This window comes from Podarcis bocagei (assembly GCF_964188305.1).
Source record: "Podarcis bocagei genome assembly, chromosome: 4".
NCBI classification, from domain to species: Eukaryota; Metazoa; Chordata; class Lepidosauria; order Squamata; family Lacertidae; genus Podarcis; species Podarcis bocagei.
In genome coordinates, this window is record NC_138128.1 from 25,630,354 (window position 1) to 25,647,293 (window position 16,940).

General features: G+C 40.9%; 1 protein-coding gene across 1 annotated transcript; it reads right to left on the reverse strand.

Annotated features, from left to right (window-relative positions):
* Positions 1-3,260: 3,260 nt before the first annotated feature.
* On the reverse strand, positions 3,261-14,029 carry SELENOT (selenoprotein T). Its single transcript, XM_081190693.1, has 6 exons — positions 13,792-14,029; positions 7,776-7,886; positions 6,741-6,867; positions 5,513-5,600; positions 4,766-4,918; positions 3,261-4,171 (listed from the first exon to the last, which is right to left on the reverse strand). Exons 1-5 carry the CDS (start codon positions 13,926-13,928, stop codon positions 4,794-4,796), a joined length of 588 nt encoding a protein of 195 aa, XP_081046819.1. The 5' UTR covers positions 13,929-14,029; the 3' UTR covers positions 3,261-4,171; positions 4,766-4,793.
* Between the last annotated feature and the right edge of the window lie 2,911 nt (positions 14,030-16,940).

The following is a 16,940-nucleotide window of genomic DNA, read 5'->3' on the forward strand; positions in this document are numbered from 1 at the left end:
CCTCCAAGACATCATACCAAACCTGTTAAGAAGGGTAGGAACCAGCAGCTATTAACTTTGTAGCAGGTTAATGCCTGGGAGTGGAAGGCTTGACATGAATGTGGACAGGAGGCAGCCTGGGAGGAACCCAGCTGCATGTAGCAAAATAAAAGTATGAAGGAGAGGCTAAAGGACCACAACCACCAGTCAGTCTCTGCCTCAAATGCAACTCGTCCCTGGTTTTAGGAGTCTTCTCTTGAACACCCCCTACTCAGTGCCGGATTTACGTATAAGCTATAGCTTAGGACTCTCTTGGGGGCCCCAAAAAATTTTAAAGGGAAAAAACCTGGATGTACATTTCCAAATGGTGATGTATGGAAGTGAGAGCTGGACCATAAAGAAGGCTGATCGCCAAAGAATTGATGCTTTTGAATTATGGTGCTGGAGGAGACTCTTGAGAGTCCCATGGACAGCAAGAAGATCAAACCTATCCATTCTCAAGGAAATTAGCTCACTGGGCTCACTGGAAGGACAGATCCTGAAGCTGAGGCTCCAATACTTTGGCCACCTCATGAGAAGAGAAGACTCCCTGGAAAAGACCCTGATGTTGGGAAAGATGGAGGGCACAAGGAGAAGGGGACGACAGAGGAAGAGATGGTTGGATAGTGTTCTCGAAGCTACCAGCATGAGTCTGACCAAACTGCAGGAGGCAGTGGAAGACAGAAGTGCCTGTCGTGCTCTGGTCCATGAGGTCACGAAGAGACGGACACGACTAAACAACAACATTTCCAAAATATAAGGTAAGTTCAGCAATTACTTTGATAATTTACCTATTTTGTTATGTGCAAATGGCTTTAGATACCCATTAGGTCCATAAATTACCATATAGCATATATTTAACACAAAAAACAGTGACAATTTGCTGTTGACAAAGGACAGCTGGACATAGAAAGGGCCCCATTACCTTCAGTAGCTTAGGGCCTCATCAAACCTAAATCTGGCTCTTCCCCTACGTGAGTGTTAAATTCCAAGTTGATTAAAATTCTGGTTCATTCTCAGAGTAACTACCTCATTGACTAGTACATCAATAAGTCCTCATCTCTGTTTTACCCCAGATTTCCAAGGGGGGCAACAGTGGGCTCACTGCATGGCCAGAAGCTACAAGACAGAAACTTCCTAAGTGGCAAGAGATGCTGCACATTGTGCTTTTTACACAGCCCTGTTGCAATGCCATGAAGCTAGTTTTAAAACCATGCACTCTCAAAGCAGGAAGGTTCAAAAATAGTGTTGATGTTCTGTACGGCTACAGTTTATGGAAATTAACAACCCAGCAACACACCTGAGCAACCACAAACACAGGTGCACTCTGCTTGCTTGATACTAAAACTGTTTGTTCACATGGAGGTACATTATTCATGGGAAAAGAAAATCCTTCCTTCACAAGATACATTCAGGGTGAGGGGAGGAATATACTGAATGCTGAGAGTTGGGGTGCATTTCACTGGTTATTCAAAAGGCTTAGGAGCTGATCAGCAGATTTGTCAGTAACATTTGATGGTCTGTAATTTACAACTCAAGCTGTGTTAAAGCCAACATGCACATGTAACTCATATCCATCAAGTATCTGTTTCACTCAGATACATACTGAAAACTTCAAAGAAAAATTACGTCACAAGATACTCAAATTAGAAACAAAACAGGTGAACGAGCATTAAAAGCACGTATTAAAGTTAGCTACATATGGATGAAAATTGCAGGCGTTTTAGTTACTGCCTACTGACTAAATAGCTTTTCCTTCGCTAACTCACTAGACCAACAGTGATAAAATAAATAAAATAAATAAAATAATAATAATTTACTTGTTTCCCCAGCCACTCTGGGCGGCTTCCAACAAAGATTAAAAATACATTAAAATCTCAGACATTAAAAACTTCCCTAAACATAACCCTAAACTTCCCTAAAAATATACAGCTTTTCCAACATCATAGTGGCATAAAACCACTTACTTAGATGAAAATGCAATACACTACAAAATAAATTTACTGCAGTTCCTGTTAAAAAGTACAATGTCTGCTACAGGAGACGAATCACTTATTTGACTACTCCTGCACAGGTTTCCTGTATGTGGAGACTTCTAACTCATTCTGATTATTGTTGCCCAAGTTCCACCTTTCAGTTAGTGCATCACAATAATGATTGTTTATTTGCATATGCTTGCCAAATGCTGAGGAAAAGATGCTGTACATCAAATGTTTTCTCGTGAGCATCAACATTTTATGAACTTCAGACTTGCATATAGTGCTAGCAATCTACTTGCAGAAAACATTTTAGGTATTTCTTTCTTTTTAAAATGAAACCCATGACTTTTCTACAATTTGGCTACAACAGACACAAGAAACCAATTTTTTTAAAAATACGTTAGAAAAACTGAGCTCCCCTCTGCATTTACCTGGGGTCCCTAGTCTGGCTATGGAGGGGAAAAACCACTGTTCATTTGTGTATGTATGCCTGTATGTAATTCAAGGCTTCAAAATGTTACCTTGTTTCAGTTTAATTCACAGATATATCATTAAACATGTGATATAGAAACACAGTGTGTGTGTCACAAATTACATTCTATTTTTGTTTTGCTCATTCTATTTTTTTTACCCAGAATTCAGGTCTAAACAAAAGGATGAGTTATGTTTCCGCCACCTCCAGCTGCTTCCAAGTAAGTTACTGTGTTAGAACTGAGAGTGCAGTTTTGGTCACAGAACACTCTCACAAATGGAGGCAAAAGGTAGGTACCCCCCCCCCCATTCTCCTTGCAATCACAGAAAAGCACCATTGGTTGCTGTATAAGGAATTTGCAAAATACGCTTGAGCTTGTGGAATCCTCTGGTGGTTTACAATCCCTTCTGTAAATAGAACAGCTGCACTGGATCCAACCAAACAGTCTTTTCTGCACGGCTTAAATATAAATAGTTGTGGTTTCTCATAGACTTCCAACACATTCTTCCAGCTCAGTAATTAGAATGTTTAATTTCCTTTCTGTCTAAGAAGCCAGAGGAGAGGAAGCGGCTGTTACTAGGCTAAAAGTATTCTATCACAGGCAATGTATTTGGTACTTTCCAAACCTAAGTCTCTAACTGTAACTTGATGTGTTGTGAATTGCAGAAGTTGAAGTTTCAAACAAGAAAGCCTCCATAAACATTAAACATTGTCTTGTGTCTTTCTTCTTCTTCTTCTTCTTCTTCAAGCACAGTCGCCAAACAGACAAATTCATAAAATGATTCAAGGTCTTTCACACAGTAGATGAAATTTCTTTATTTAAATTAGTTTGCTTAGCTCATATTTAGGACAGAATAAAGGCCAAGCTATTTGATCATTTAGAGTGGCCCAGAAACAGACTTCAAAATTGCTGAGGGAATTCAAACAGCACTTGGTCTTCTTTGAAGTCATGACACTTAGGTACTTACTCTGCATATAGTTTTGTTTCTATAATTTATTATACAATGCACCATTCACTCAGCAATATACTCTGAAAATATACAAAACTTACATAACCAAATCTGCAATGTTTGACAGCCACCAATTTTTATCCAGACCAGTTTAAAGGATAACCAGTACTCCTAAGAGATCAATTTTAACTACAAATGGAACATAAATTTCACGCACAGTAGATCAGACTTTTCCAATAAAAAAAAATAAGGTTATTAAAGCATTTTGTCATCTTCTTAGAAATGAAAATAAAAGTGTTGGATCTAGGCTATGGGTTGTATCCAACATTGGTCATACTTGGAGCAGACCCAGTAAATAATGAACTGTTCTGTTAATTTCAGTGGGTCTAGTTCAAGTAGAACTTAGCTGGTGTAGCCCTAAGTTAGATGCACTTAAACTACATTGATTTCAATTGGAACTAAGTGCAATTAACTATGGATCCAACCCAAACATTGTTATCGGTTAATGTCTGCATTGTCTAGCTCTAGAGTGGTTGAATTAACTTTTAAAAAAACAACTATATAGTATTATTGCACTCCTTGAATGTGCAGTACTTTGAATATACCAGCACTGAAAAGGGTCTTGCATTAAGATATTCAGGAACAACATGAAAACGAGGAGAGCATCCAGTCTGTACCAACAAGTATTCTGTCTTCAGTACAGGCCGTCATTTATTTCGTTCATGTTGTCTTTTGAAAGTGTCGCTTAATGTCTGAAAAACATAGCAAAAACATAGCAGGTTGTGCTACAAAAATAGATCAAATAACTATACCCAAAGCCATTCTATATCCAATGTCGCCATGGAAAACGTACTATATTCAGTTAGAACAACAACAACACACTAGAAGCTCGGCAAACAGAAATAATGAATTGATATTTAATATACATGCCACCAGGCTACTACTACATGAGACAAGTGTAGAAGATATCTAGCAAATGAAAGAGCTAACACTGACAGTCACCAAGTTCCAGAAGTTCCATGTTAAGCCTATGTTGAATATGTGTATGAAACATTAACTGCATGAAAGTTAGTTGCAATATTTTTTTGCTAGCCTGCAAAGAGGCCAATAGTCTATTTTTCCAGAGGAAGAGAAGCTCCTTCCTCCACAGCCAGCACAGAAAAACAACAGTCTGGAAAACAGGGATGGAATTATCTGTCCCTGATCCACCAGCCCACTTACTTGCCTGCATAAAATCCCTTGCCAGCCAAAAGCTATCAGGTGAGTGATTAAATACAAGGATTATTTATTACCATTTTATCTTGCAAATCAAATACCTAGCTGAGTAATCTTCAAAACAAACTTACAAGAGGTTTTCAGTACTGATGGATGGGGCTATGATCTATGGTGTGGCATTTGCTCCATGTGCACGTTGAGTTTCATTTCATTATCGAGGATTTGAACAAGTTGCTGCATGGAAGGAAGGTGCCCAGACTGTAGCTTAGACCACACTGGAACATCTAAATAAGAAGTGTAGGACGTAAAGAACATGATTAGCATATTAAACTACTTATTGTACATTGTAGGAACTGCAAGTTGCTGCTCTTATTTTATGCTTGCCAGGATACCCAGAGAAAAACAACTGATACAAGCTTTTGAATACAGTATAGGTTCACTCTCACTCCCGTCTTCATCCCACAAATACCAGTTTCTCGCCAATGTACATGCAATGAATTATTACCAAGCTTCTGAAGAAACTAGATTAAATATATATATATTTCTGTTTACAAGGCTTGCATGAAGAATTTGTGTGCAAAGTTCTTTCTTGACAAACAGATTACTCTGTCAATGTTCAATCAACTTACACTGGAGAGGTCTTTTAAATGGCACATTACTTCAGAACTGTTAATACTATAGCTTTAGTTATTTGTGAAAGTTTAGGGATCACTCACACTAGTCACGATTTTGACAAAGGGTCATCTCAAATAGACCCTTTATTTCAGTCTTCTGAACCAAATGCAGCTAGTAGCTTCATAAATACTTAACAATGGGCACAATTAACACAAAATCCCTCTTAAGCTAACGAGAATACACAAAAGCTGTTCAGAACTCACCATTTAAAGTTATTTCAAATGCACCTGTTGACATACAAATGTTCTCAGTCATGCTGCTCAGGAAGAAAACCATCATACAAGCATAGACCTAAAAATTAAACACATTAATCTAAATGCTAGTCTTTAAATGATGCAACATATTTATCAGTTTAGCTCTATATTCAGCTGATACTAATATTTGGTGACAGTAATCTTTTTTTGTGACTCAAAATTTGTTCATTTTCCTTCCCTGTCTTGAATTCAGAGGGTTCATTTATAACACTTAAGTAAGATAAATACCAAGTGATAACCAGTATGACACACCGATTGCTAGAATAAAATCAGGACGGTTATTATTTCTAAAATAAAACCCCTTTTTATAAAGCAAGTAAGCAAATACACATATGCTCTACATAAGTTGTCTTACTACTATTCTGTTTCAAACCCTAGAGGCATCGTTCCCTTTACTCCAGAATGTTAAATGTGCTTTTGGCGCTATACCCAAAGGATAAAATGATGCAATCTTCAGCAACAGGGCATAAAAAGATCTCATAGTGAAACATTTATGTTTCAGCTCATATTAAGATTGCAGCTTCTTGTACATGGATTATCCAAGATCATGTGGTTATATATTTAACCCGTTACTTCATAAGTTTAGTTATTTTTCAGAATTTCTAATACTAAAGATACTACTTAGACCAGAATCCTTGCCTCATCTGAAAAGTAGTGCTGCTGTTTTCTGCTATTCTAGGTCTTCTGCACCAGCCACCAAAGAATAAACCATAACTAATGGTGACATATTCTTATTTGCAGTTCAAAAAGCTGATTATAACCAGTAGAAAATTATTTTTTCCAGCCCTCTTAAAGACATACAATCATACCTTGGAAGTCGAATGGAATTCATTCCAGAAGTCTGTTCAACTTCCAAAACTGAATCGAAGCTTCTAATCAGAAGCTGCAGAAGCCCCGTCAGATGTTCAGGTTCTAAAAGAACGTTCGCAAACCAGAACAATCAATTCCAGGTTTGCAGCGTTCGGGAGCCAAAACATACGAGTTCCAGGGCGTTCAACAACCAAGGTACGAATGGGGAGGGGGCGGGGAGAGGTTGTGTGTGTTCTGAAGCAATTTCCCCTTCAAGCTATTATCAAAGTGCATGTTTGTGGGAGCATTTGGTTGTGTGAACACCAGGAAATCAATCTCCACTCCTTGAAAAAAGTGATGTTGTAAGAGGAAAAAGTAGTCTCTTTACCTTATTTTCTTGGCCCCACTGCCAGACGCTTGGAGCTTGCATGCCAAAGAAAGCAAAAGGATCCTTGCCAACAATAATGAAGCCTATTAACACTAGTTTGAAGACTGACAGGAAAGATGCTATATGTCTGGGGGAAGAAAGAGATATGTTATTCGCCAAAGGCTATTCCTAAACTTATCTTGTCAAAACCGACAAAGATTATGCCATACCCAGCTGCATGTCACTATTCCAGTAACTTTAGTGATATTTCATCTTATCAATATTACGTATTTGAAAATGTTGCATTTAAAATGCAAGACTACATGTAACTCCCCACATGTGCGCTCAACTTGTGCATGGCGCTGGGAAAGAAATAATTCGATTTAAACTGCAAAAAGGTGTGGAAAAAGCAGGGAAACAGCAGTCCCATGAGCCTTTGCACTGCCCTTTGAGGCCTGTGGACAGTTGAAATTTGGGGAGCAGCATCACCGGCAGCAAAAGAATCTGACCCACAGCCAAGCACCTTGGGGTACCAGTCTACCCAACTTGTCATTGTTTCCACATCATCCTCCAGTGATGAGGAAGACTAAGAGCCACTAATGCCACCATTTGTGCCAGTCTGGTAAGTGGTGCTGGTTTTTCAAGGGTTTCCAGAGGCTTAAAAGGGCGTTTACAGGCTTTTCAGATGCGTGTTCCCCACTATATGTGATTTCAAGTACACATGCAGTACCCAGGAGCATAAGCTCCCTTGTAACTGGGGAGTCGTCTGTATTCCAATTACTGAATGCAATTCTGGGCTGAGATCTTAGTTCTTCAGGTTGTCATAAAGCAAAAAACTCAGCACTTCTTTATGCTCTCTCTTCTGTATCATCATTAGTGTAAACATTCTAACCACACCAAAAGCAATCTATCATTACTAGTTTGGAAGTGTGGGTTGATTAGTTTAGCTAGCCTCATGAAACTGAACTCGTGCCATAGGTACCAAATTAGATAAACAAGAGGAATAATAGGTCTAAACTCATGTCTCTGTCATATTTTAATTCATAATAAGCTTACCTATAAAGAGGCTGAGGGAGATAATTTTCCCCTTCAATGCGGATGTCTGGGTACCGCTGGCTAATAACCTGCATGTACTCCTCAAACACCCGTCTGTATCCTCAGGAAACACTGAACAGAAATATTTTATTATAATTAGTTGGTGTGTAGTTAAGCATAAACATAAAGATTATTTATTTGTAGGTAATCAATTGGAATTAGCATGCTTCCGGATTTCCCGAAAAACAATTTACTCCCTCAACTTCACCATCCTCATCTGCCCAAATGTTTCTTCGTCTCCATCACAACTCCCACCGACTTTCCCCCCTCTGAACAGTGGTGACACCTCTCTCTCCCCCCCCCCAAAGTCTTTCCTCAAAATCTACATTTTAATGCACTGCAAATTACTTTGAACACAATTCTGTAAATGTAAAAGTATCATGTAAATTAATATTTAATCTACTCTTTTATGTGGCATTTTGAATTACCCCTCAAATAACCAACTTTGAAATGCAGGCAACTGCATTTTTACACATTAAGCTCTAAACATGGTCTATTTTAAACAGTAAGTTCCCTAAGGAATAAGGCCTGTTTAGTTTTACCTATAGTTTGGGTATGGTGCTACGTACACTGATGTATAAACACTTTCACAGGTAGCTTTTGGGACATTTTATCCCATGGATAAAAGCCTGCTTCAAGTCCATCTCTGTCAGTGCTAGAAATTAGCCAAGGGCATTTTGCGACTACCATGGGTTCAATTGCAGCCAGGTGGAGATCTCTAGGTGCCAGGTTGTAGACTAGGGAAGGCAAAATGTCACTTAAAGAAGGATCTGAAATATTTTCCTTGAAGCTTGGATTTGTTTTATTCTGGATTGTTTTATTTGATATTTTAATGTGTTATAAACTGCTTTGAGATTTGTTCTTTAAAATATAAAGTGGTACAGAAATGAAATTAATAATAATAATAAAAATACCATAAAAGGTGCCTAGATATCCCATTGTGGCAAGTGCAACCTAGGTTTAAGGTGCCATTTGTAGATTAGATTATATATCTGAGTTTCTAACACTGATCTCAGTGTGTGTGTCCCATTTCCCCTACCTCTGGTTCTGGGGAATCAACTAAATATTTTATCTAAAGTCATGCAATAGCTTGGATGGCAGCAAGAGCCTTCAGTATGATATGAAAATATTAACCAAGCCAGCTAGAAGGCGAAATCCGAACTGTATGAGAGCTTCCAAAACATGTCTGTAGGTAATAATTAATTCCAATGCTGAAAGTTAATGAGTCAACGGTTTGTTTTCCTTGAAAGTATCCGCAAAAAACAATAAGAAAGTGGAATACAGCCGAGAACTCTCCAAAAAGAAAATGACAGAAAATTAAAACACACTTTCTCCTCATGTCACAATACCACCTGGAAACTTGATTGTTGTATCAAAACTCTTTACGTTTTTGGTGTTCCCACAACAGCTCTGGGTATTATCTCTTCTGTTCCACATCATACATTTCTAAAGAGCCCAAGGACTTTAGTAATTGACTTCTCTTGTGTAGCTCACTGTACAGCTATGCCTTAGTAAAAACTATTACATTAAGCAATCACTACAAAAATCATTAGTAATGGCCCTCTAAAGAAAACTGGCTTTTTAAATTAAAGATTTCTTAGTCTACAAAAAGATTTGCATTGTCTCTTTTTTCAAGTTGTCCTTTCTGCATCTGTTTCATTTGTTGTGAGACATTAGTGTTGCATGCAATATTAGGTTGAGAAAAGAGGGGTGGAGATAGAGAGGGGTTGTGAGGTGATGCTTCTATTCTTCTTTTGAGTGTATATGTGGGGTTTTGTGTCAGTGTCACTTGTATAGGCTCTTACTATTCGCTTGTTATATTTCCTTGGTGATGAGAGAGGTTGGGGGTGGCCTAGGGTGTGGTTGATTGTTTTGGGTTGGCTGTAGTGAGATTTGTTTATGTGCGTGAGCGTGTGAGGATGTGGATTTTTGGATCAGGTTAGCCATATTTATTTGTAGGCTATCAGTGGACTCTTGCTGTTGTCTTGTTGAGCTATGTATGTGATAAAGGAGAACCATACTGAGGTGAAGGCATCTTCTTCTATTTGTCCCTATGTCAGTTTCAGCTGATTGGTTAGTTTTTCTAGTAAGGCTGTTTCCCGTATTATTTGATAGCACTGGGCCATGTTTACTCCTGAATGCTCTCTCCAGTGTCTGGCTGAGGCTTCTGTCTGCTGAGAGTAGGTGGGTTATGAGCTCTTTATAATGTTAGTGGGCATTATTATCTTGGAAGATGTTCAGTAGGGCCAGTTCTGGGGTGACTTCTAATACTTGCTTAGTTATTTTGAGCATTTCTTGTATGACTGATGTCCAGAAGAGTTGGATTTTGGGGCATTCCCATCACATGTGAAGGTATGTGCCCGTGGAGGTGCAGCTTCTCCAGCATTTTGGTGGTGTTAGGTACAATCTGAGTTTCAGGATGAGTTTTTTTTTCTTTTAACCAACATTGATTTAAAGGGAAGTTTAGACCACATTCTAGTCCATTGTGTGGGGTTAACCTCATAGCCTATGTCATCCTCTCATTGTTTATTGCCTACGTTGAGGGGGTTTGTGGGATTTTGGAGCAGTTTAGTATATTGTGGATTCCATCCCCTTGCCGTGTCCATTTGTTGTTAGGAGGAGGTTTTTAAGAAAACTGTTTTGAAGCAAACTAGTCTCTAAAATGTTTCAAACACTAGCACAAATAATCCACAATTTCCTTCCAGGAAATTTATACATAATGGTGATCAGGTCATAGGGATACTGTACACCAGAAGAACAAAATTTCCAGATGATGTTTATGATTCTAGCCTTGAGTTTCCTTTACTTGCCTCCCAGTTTGATTCTCTTCTGAGTTTTATTTTGAGAGCCACAGTTTTGAGAGCCTCATGGTTGTCCTCTTCAAAGACAAGGGAGATTTGTTTTAGGTTTGTTTGTTTTTTTAAAGAAAAGGAAAACTGGGATTTTCACATTTATAGCAGGGCTTCTTGATTAAAAAAAAAGCTAAAAAGGTACTGAGGAATATACACAATTCACAAATATTACTCAAAACATTCAGTAATAGAACTGGGAACCTAGAAGACTAATGTGAAATGTTTTTTAAATGACACTGCTTTTCTTTCCCTTTGGTCCCAACTGTGGTGCGTTGCTATGCTGATGTAACACTGCTAACACAAGGAGTAACAATGCCTGAAAAAAATTGCAATAAATAGATGGTGAAACTTTAAAAATGAAGAATGTTTCCAACACAAGAATGAACAATGCTGAAGCTGATAAAGAAAGCCTGAGGAAAGAACACGTTACAGAAAGAAAACTGGATTGCTAGGGCAAATGCTGAAAAACTGCTTGAAATTCAGAATTCTAACCATTACTCCATTAAATAGCTATTTTTAGAGGAAAGTACTAACATTTTAGGCCCACACTTTAATTGACTTTCCTATTTTTGCTAATTCCAAATCCATTATTCATACTCAGACTGAAGTCTCATATCCAAATAGCAGTTTGCATATAAATATATTATTAGCAACTTTGTTAATACTGTAAAATGTTGTTTGTGACTTGTCTAAGTTTTACAACTTTAGCTACAAAAAGCCTTACTGAAACCCATCACTAACTACAAATTGCTGTTTACAAGTTCCTTTATATAAAACTTTGTGCAATTCTAAGCATGTTTGCTCAGATATGAGCCTCAGCAACTTCATTAGGACAGTCTTTTATACAGTATAAGCTTACTCTGGATTGGAACCCAAAGCATCAACCCAATGTACACAGATCTAGGACTTCAGTTCAATGAACATGGTGGGACTGACTTTTGGGTAAACATGACAGCATTTGTGTTGCGTGTATTTGGCTTTCATCAATATAAATACAAAAGTACAGACTATTCCCCTTAATGGATCACAAACCTTATGACAGACCTGAGTATCCAAAGGAAAAGAGCACGGTTTAGAGAAGTACCATTTGGCAGCTCCCCTTTTACAGGTCAACACATTATGTATACCTTTAGGTCCTAAACAAGAATGAAGGTTCCTTTCATGTTATAAACTGCTTCCCTCAGTATAGAATCCTCACACATACTGGAGTGTGGACAAACCATGTCCTCCCAGCGTTAGAAACTCAGATATATAAGCTAGGCACCAAACAGCTCCTTAAACCAGGGTTACAGTCGCCAAAACATTGTGGGGCAAGACGGCTCTGAAGTCTTATTTTTCAATGATGGACTGATTATGATTGATTCTCAGTTAAACATCTAGCTAGTTCAGATGACAACCTTGAGTTGGGTTAAGAGCTTTGAGAACTTAAAGAAGAAAAGCAACTTGATCCAGGGACAGTCCACACATACAGTGGTGCCCCGCAAGACGAATGCCTCGCAAGACGAAAAACTCGCTAGACGAAAGGGTTTCTCGGTTTTGCGTTGCTTCGCTAGACAAATTTCCCTATGGGCTTGCTTCGCAAGACGAAAACGTCTTGCGCTTTTTTTTAAAGCCGCTTGAAGAGGCGCAGTTGCGACGGACCGTGCTTCAAAAGACGAAAAACATCGCAAGGCGAAAAGACTCGCAGAAGGAATTATTTTCATCTTGCGAGGCACCACTGTATATTGTCCTATTCCAACCTCTTTTTCTTAATGGTCGACTGCTCCTGCTCAGGCTGCACAGAAAAAGCATTTTGGTTCCAGAAATTCATTCCTATCGCACAGATAAAATATAACTGATAGAATTCTACAGGATGGGGTATTAATATATGAAAACAGACCAAATCCAATGATCCCATGGCATGCACTTCTAAGATGGTAGAGGTGTCAGGTGCCATCCTGGTGCCTAGGCCTCTTTCCTTTGGTTGCAAGTGATAGAAAAGCCACCTGGCTAATTTCAAACTCTGCCTCACCTGCAGCGTCCAAGGGCCTATACGGCCCCCTCGACTTCTTGCACCACCGCACCGTTTCTGAAAGCCCTTACATAAACACCTTTTTTATCACCAGGCACCCCCAACCCCCCCCCCCAGTCAACATAGTCCCACCAATCCGCCCTGCTACTCACACCACTTCTCATCCTCAAATCCCAACCTAATTGCCAACACCAACGTGGCCTCAATCTATTAATTGCTCAGGGCCTCCTTGTCTTTCCCCATCCTATTGAACACCTATCCACCTCAAGCCCTATATTTCACAATATATATATTCAAGGTGAGCTCGGCACAGCACCGAAAGGACAGCATTGCCCAACCCTCCCTCCTCTCATTTCAGCTTCATGCCTCCTGCCTATCAGAAAGCCAACATTATCGTAGCAACCCTGATGTCTTCCATCAAGGGCCACAGTATCCTAAGCCAGTCGTCTTCTACTGGTGGGCCATGGCCTGATCCGAGGTGGGCCAAAACAGCTGCACTAGCGCCATACAGATATTTGGGGGTGGATGTGGGTTGGGGGGGGAGATGATAAGAAGAAATGGGATCCCCAGATGCATGTTTATTTGAGGTTAAAGGTGGGTCTAAAGGCTAAAGCGATTGAAATCGGGGGCGGGGGGGGGGAGATAGATAAGAACCGCCCTGAGACCTCCGGATATAGGGGGTATAGGGCGGTATATAAATTTAATAAATAGTAGTAAGAGGCAGAGACGATTCCTGCCCTGGGAAAACAACTCTTATCTAAATTCCGACGTAGCCTGTCCTCTACTTTCCCCGAGGCCTTAAGGGGCTTCTCCGCACCTTCATGTGCGGACATGCCGCCCTTCGCCCCCCAACACCTCCCCAGGGGCCCCCTAATTCTCTCTCTTCCCCCCACCCCAGACGCCCCGCGTTGTCAGCCTTTCCCTTCGCCCCCTCCTCGCTCGCCCTTCGCCTCCCTTCCCTTTCCGGCCTCCGCAGGGCGAGGCTTCGGCGGGGAAGGGAGGCCAGAGCGACGGCGCGCGGTCGGCTGTGGGCTTCGCCCTCCCACCCCCGACGGAGAAAGGCCTGAGGAGGAGATGGAGCAGCAGGAGGAGGCCTCCCCCCCGCCGGGCTCACCAGATCTGGAACTTGAGCAGCGGTCCCGTCGCGTAGGCCATGCGCAGCTTCTTCCCGGGCGGCAACCCGTCCGGCTGAGCGCCAGAGCCGCCCAGCCCCGCCGCCAGCAGGAACAGCAACGCCAGCGCCGGCCTCATCTCGTCTTCTTCTCCTCCTCCGCGCGACCACGGCCGGCTTTATAAACGCTCCTCGCTCCGTTTCCCTCTACCCCCCTCCCACCTCCGCACGCACACCGCCTCGCGCTCTGCCGCTAGCGGGCGAGGGTCACGTGAGAGAGGGCGCCCGCAGCGCGCCTGCGCCAGCTTCCACCTATCCCCGGCCGCGGAAAGAATGGCGCCCACCCCACCCCCCACCAGTCGACGAGTTTGCCTCACGGGTGTTGTACATACGGGCTACTCGCGCCCGGCTGAACAGCAGGGGGAGTTCCGTTGCTCTGCCAAAATGGGAGACTCTAACCATCCCCAGAGTGGCTTACGTGCGGCATTAAAAGCAGTTGAAACAAAGCTGTCTCTCCCTACAGGCTTACATTCTAATAAAATCATCATCATCATCAGTGGGTTTTTTTAAAAAAATGTTTAGGGGTATTCTTATTTTCCTACTCGTATTGAAATACTTTCTCTCAATGAGGCCAAACTTAGATTCACAAAATGTTTAGGGGTACGCGTCCGCTCAGAAAAAAGCACTGATAATAATAAAGCAAGTTTTATTCAGGGTGCTCAGGGCCATAAAATTTTGGAGTTGTTGGCAAGGGACCTTGCGGGTCATCTAGTCCAACCCCCTGCAATGCGGGAATCTCCACTAAAACATCCATGACAGATTGTAGCACCCTGCTTGTGGTTAACGCTTAGCTGGAATGAAATATTCAACGCAGCAACAGAGAAATTAAAATAATAATTTATTTGTCAGACAAATAAATGAGAGGCACAGTGGTATATGGTTACCAAGCTCTGGCCTGGCCTCCTGCCATTATGGCCAGCACTTATATTTCCTTAATCCACCCCCCTTTGCTCCTCCTGTGGCTGCCTCTGTTCAATCAGCCTGGTTGAATTTCCTATTGGCTGATTGCTATAACCAATTCTAAGATACACCCATATCCTCCTGTCCTTATATGGAACACAAAGAGCTATATATTGTTACATCTATAAATGACAAATAAGTAGTAATATATCTTACATGTGTCTCAACAAGGAATCTTAATTACCAGCTCACCTCTTGCCCTCCTTGCCCTCCAAAACAGATGGTTAATAATTTTAAAATTTTATCTTGAACAGATGTCAGAGACCTTGGGTTCACATAAACATTGAAAGATCTCCTTCATTTGAAGGTTTCTAAACAAATGTCTGACAACTAATATATCAGAACTGTTTGGATGGCGTCTCTTGTCTAGGAGGAAAACACTGTCAAGGTTCTCTAAAAACAGCTGGCCTTCTTGCCTGGCATGAAACATTTGAAAATCTAAGCCCATTTAATTTAGGAACCTGATCAAGATATAAGCCAATATATGCCTTGATTAAAAATGCAGTCTATATTCAGATGCCACAAGATGGCCATCCAACCTCTACTTAAAAACTGAGTCCACAATCTCCCGAGGGAGATGGTTCCACTGTCAAATAGCTCTTACCACCATAAAGTTTTTCCTGGTGTTTAGTCGGAAGCTCCTTTCTTGTAACTTGAAGTCATTGCTTCGAGTCCTAGCCTCCAGAGCAGGAGTAAACAAGCTTGCTCCCTCTTCCATGTGACAGCCCTTTAGATATTGGAACATGGCTATCCCATCTCCTCTCAATCTCCTTTTTTGCAAGCTAAACATACTCAGCTTCTTCAACCAGTCATAATACGTTGTTTCCAGTCTCTTGAACACCTTGTTCACCCACCTCTGCACACGTTCCAGCTTGTCAATATCCTTTCTAAATTGTGCTGCCCATAACTGGACACAGTGTTCCAGGTATGGTCTGACCAAGGCAGAACAGAGCAGGAATATTACTTCCCCTGATTGGGACACTATACTTCTGGGACAGCATTGGCTTTTTTTTTTTATTCTGTCATGAGAAGAGAAGACTCCCTGGAAAAGACCCTGATGTTGGGAAAGATGGAGGGCGCAAGGAGAAGGGGATGACAGAGGACGAGATGGTTGGACAGTGTTCTCGAAGCTACCAGCATGAGTTTGACCAAACTGCTGGAGGCAGTGGAAGACAGGAGTGCCTGGCGTGCTCTGGTCCACGGGGTCACAAAGAGTCGGACTCGACTAAACGACTAAACAACAACAACACACTGCTGACTCATGTTAAAGCTTGTGGTCTACTAAGGCCCCAAGATCCTTTTCACGTGGACTATTGGTAAGCCAGATGTCCCCCATCTTATATTTGTGTAGCTGGTTCTTCCTTCAAGTGCGGAACCTAACATATGTGCGTATTGAAATTCATTTTGTTGGTTTTTTGCTTATTCAACTTAAATCCAGCTACCTGGCCAAACTGTTGGATTATTTCCAGGACCTTTTTTGTACTAGTGTTTGGCTCTTGCAAAGTCAGTACTAAGTCATCTGCAAATGCTCTTAACTTATACTGTTTAGCTCCGACCTGCACTCCTTTAACCTGCTGGTCATTCCTAATCATATTCAGCAACACCTCCAGAACTGAAATGAAGAGTAATGGGGAAATTGGGCACCCCTGTCGTGTTCCTTTTTCTATCTTAAGTTCCTCAGTTACTACATTATTTACAATCAATTTAGCTTTTTGTTCAGAATATATTGCAGCCATACCATTCTCAAAACCTTGGCCTACCCCCATCCCATGAAGATTCTTTATCATAAAGCTCCAAGAAATATTGTCAAAGGCTTTCTCCGCGTCCACAAAAATCAGTACTGCTTTAGTATTTATATTCACCTCTAGCTTTTCCAAAATGTCTATTATATTCCTTACATTGTCTGCTAGGTGTCTTTTTGGGAGAAAGCCTGCTTGGTTCATATGAATCTTCTCCATCAACACTTTTTTAAATCTTTTTGCCAAAATGTCTGCAAAAATTTTGTAATCCACATTAAGTAGTGATATTGGGCGGTAGTTCTTCAGTTGAGTCTTTTCAGTCTCTGTCTTTGGTATGAGTGAAATATATGCTTCTTTCCACGATTCAGGTGTCTTTTTTCCCTCAAGGATCTC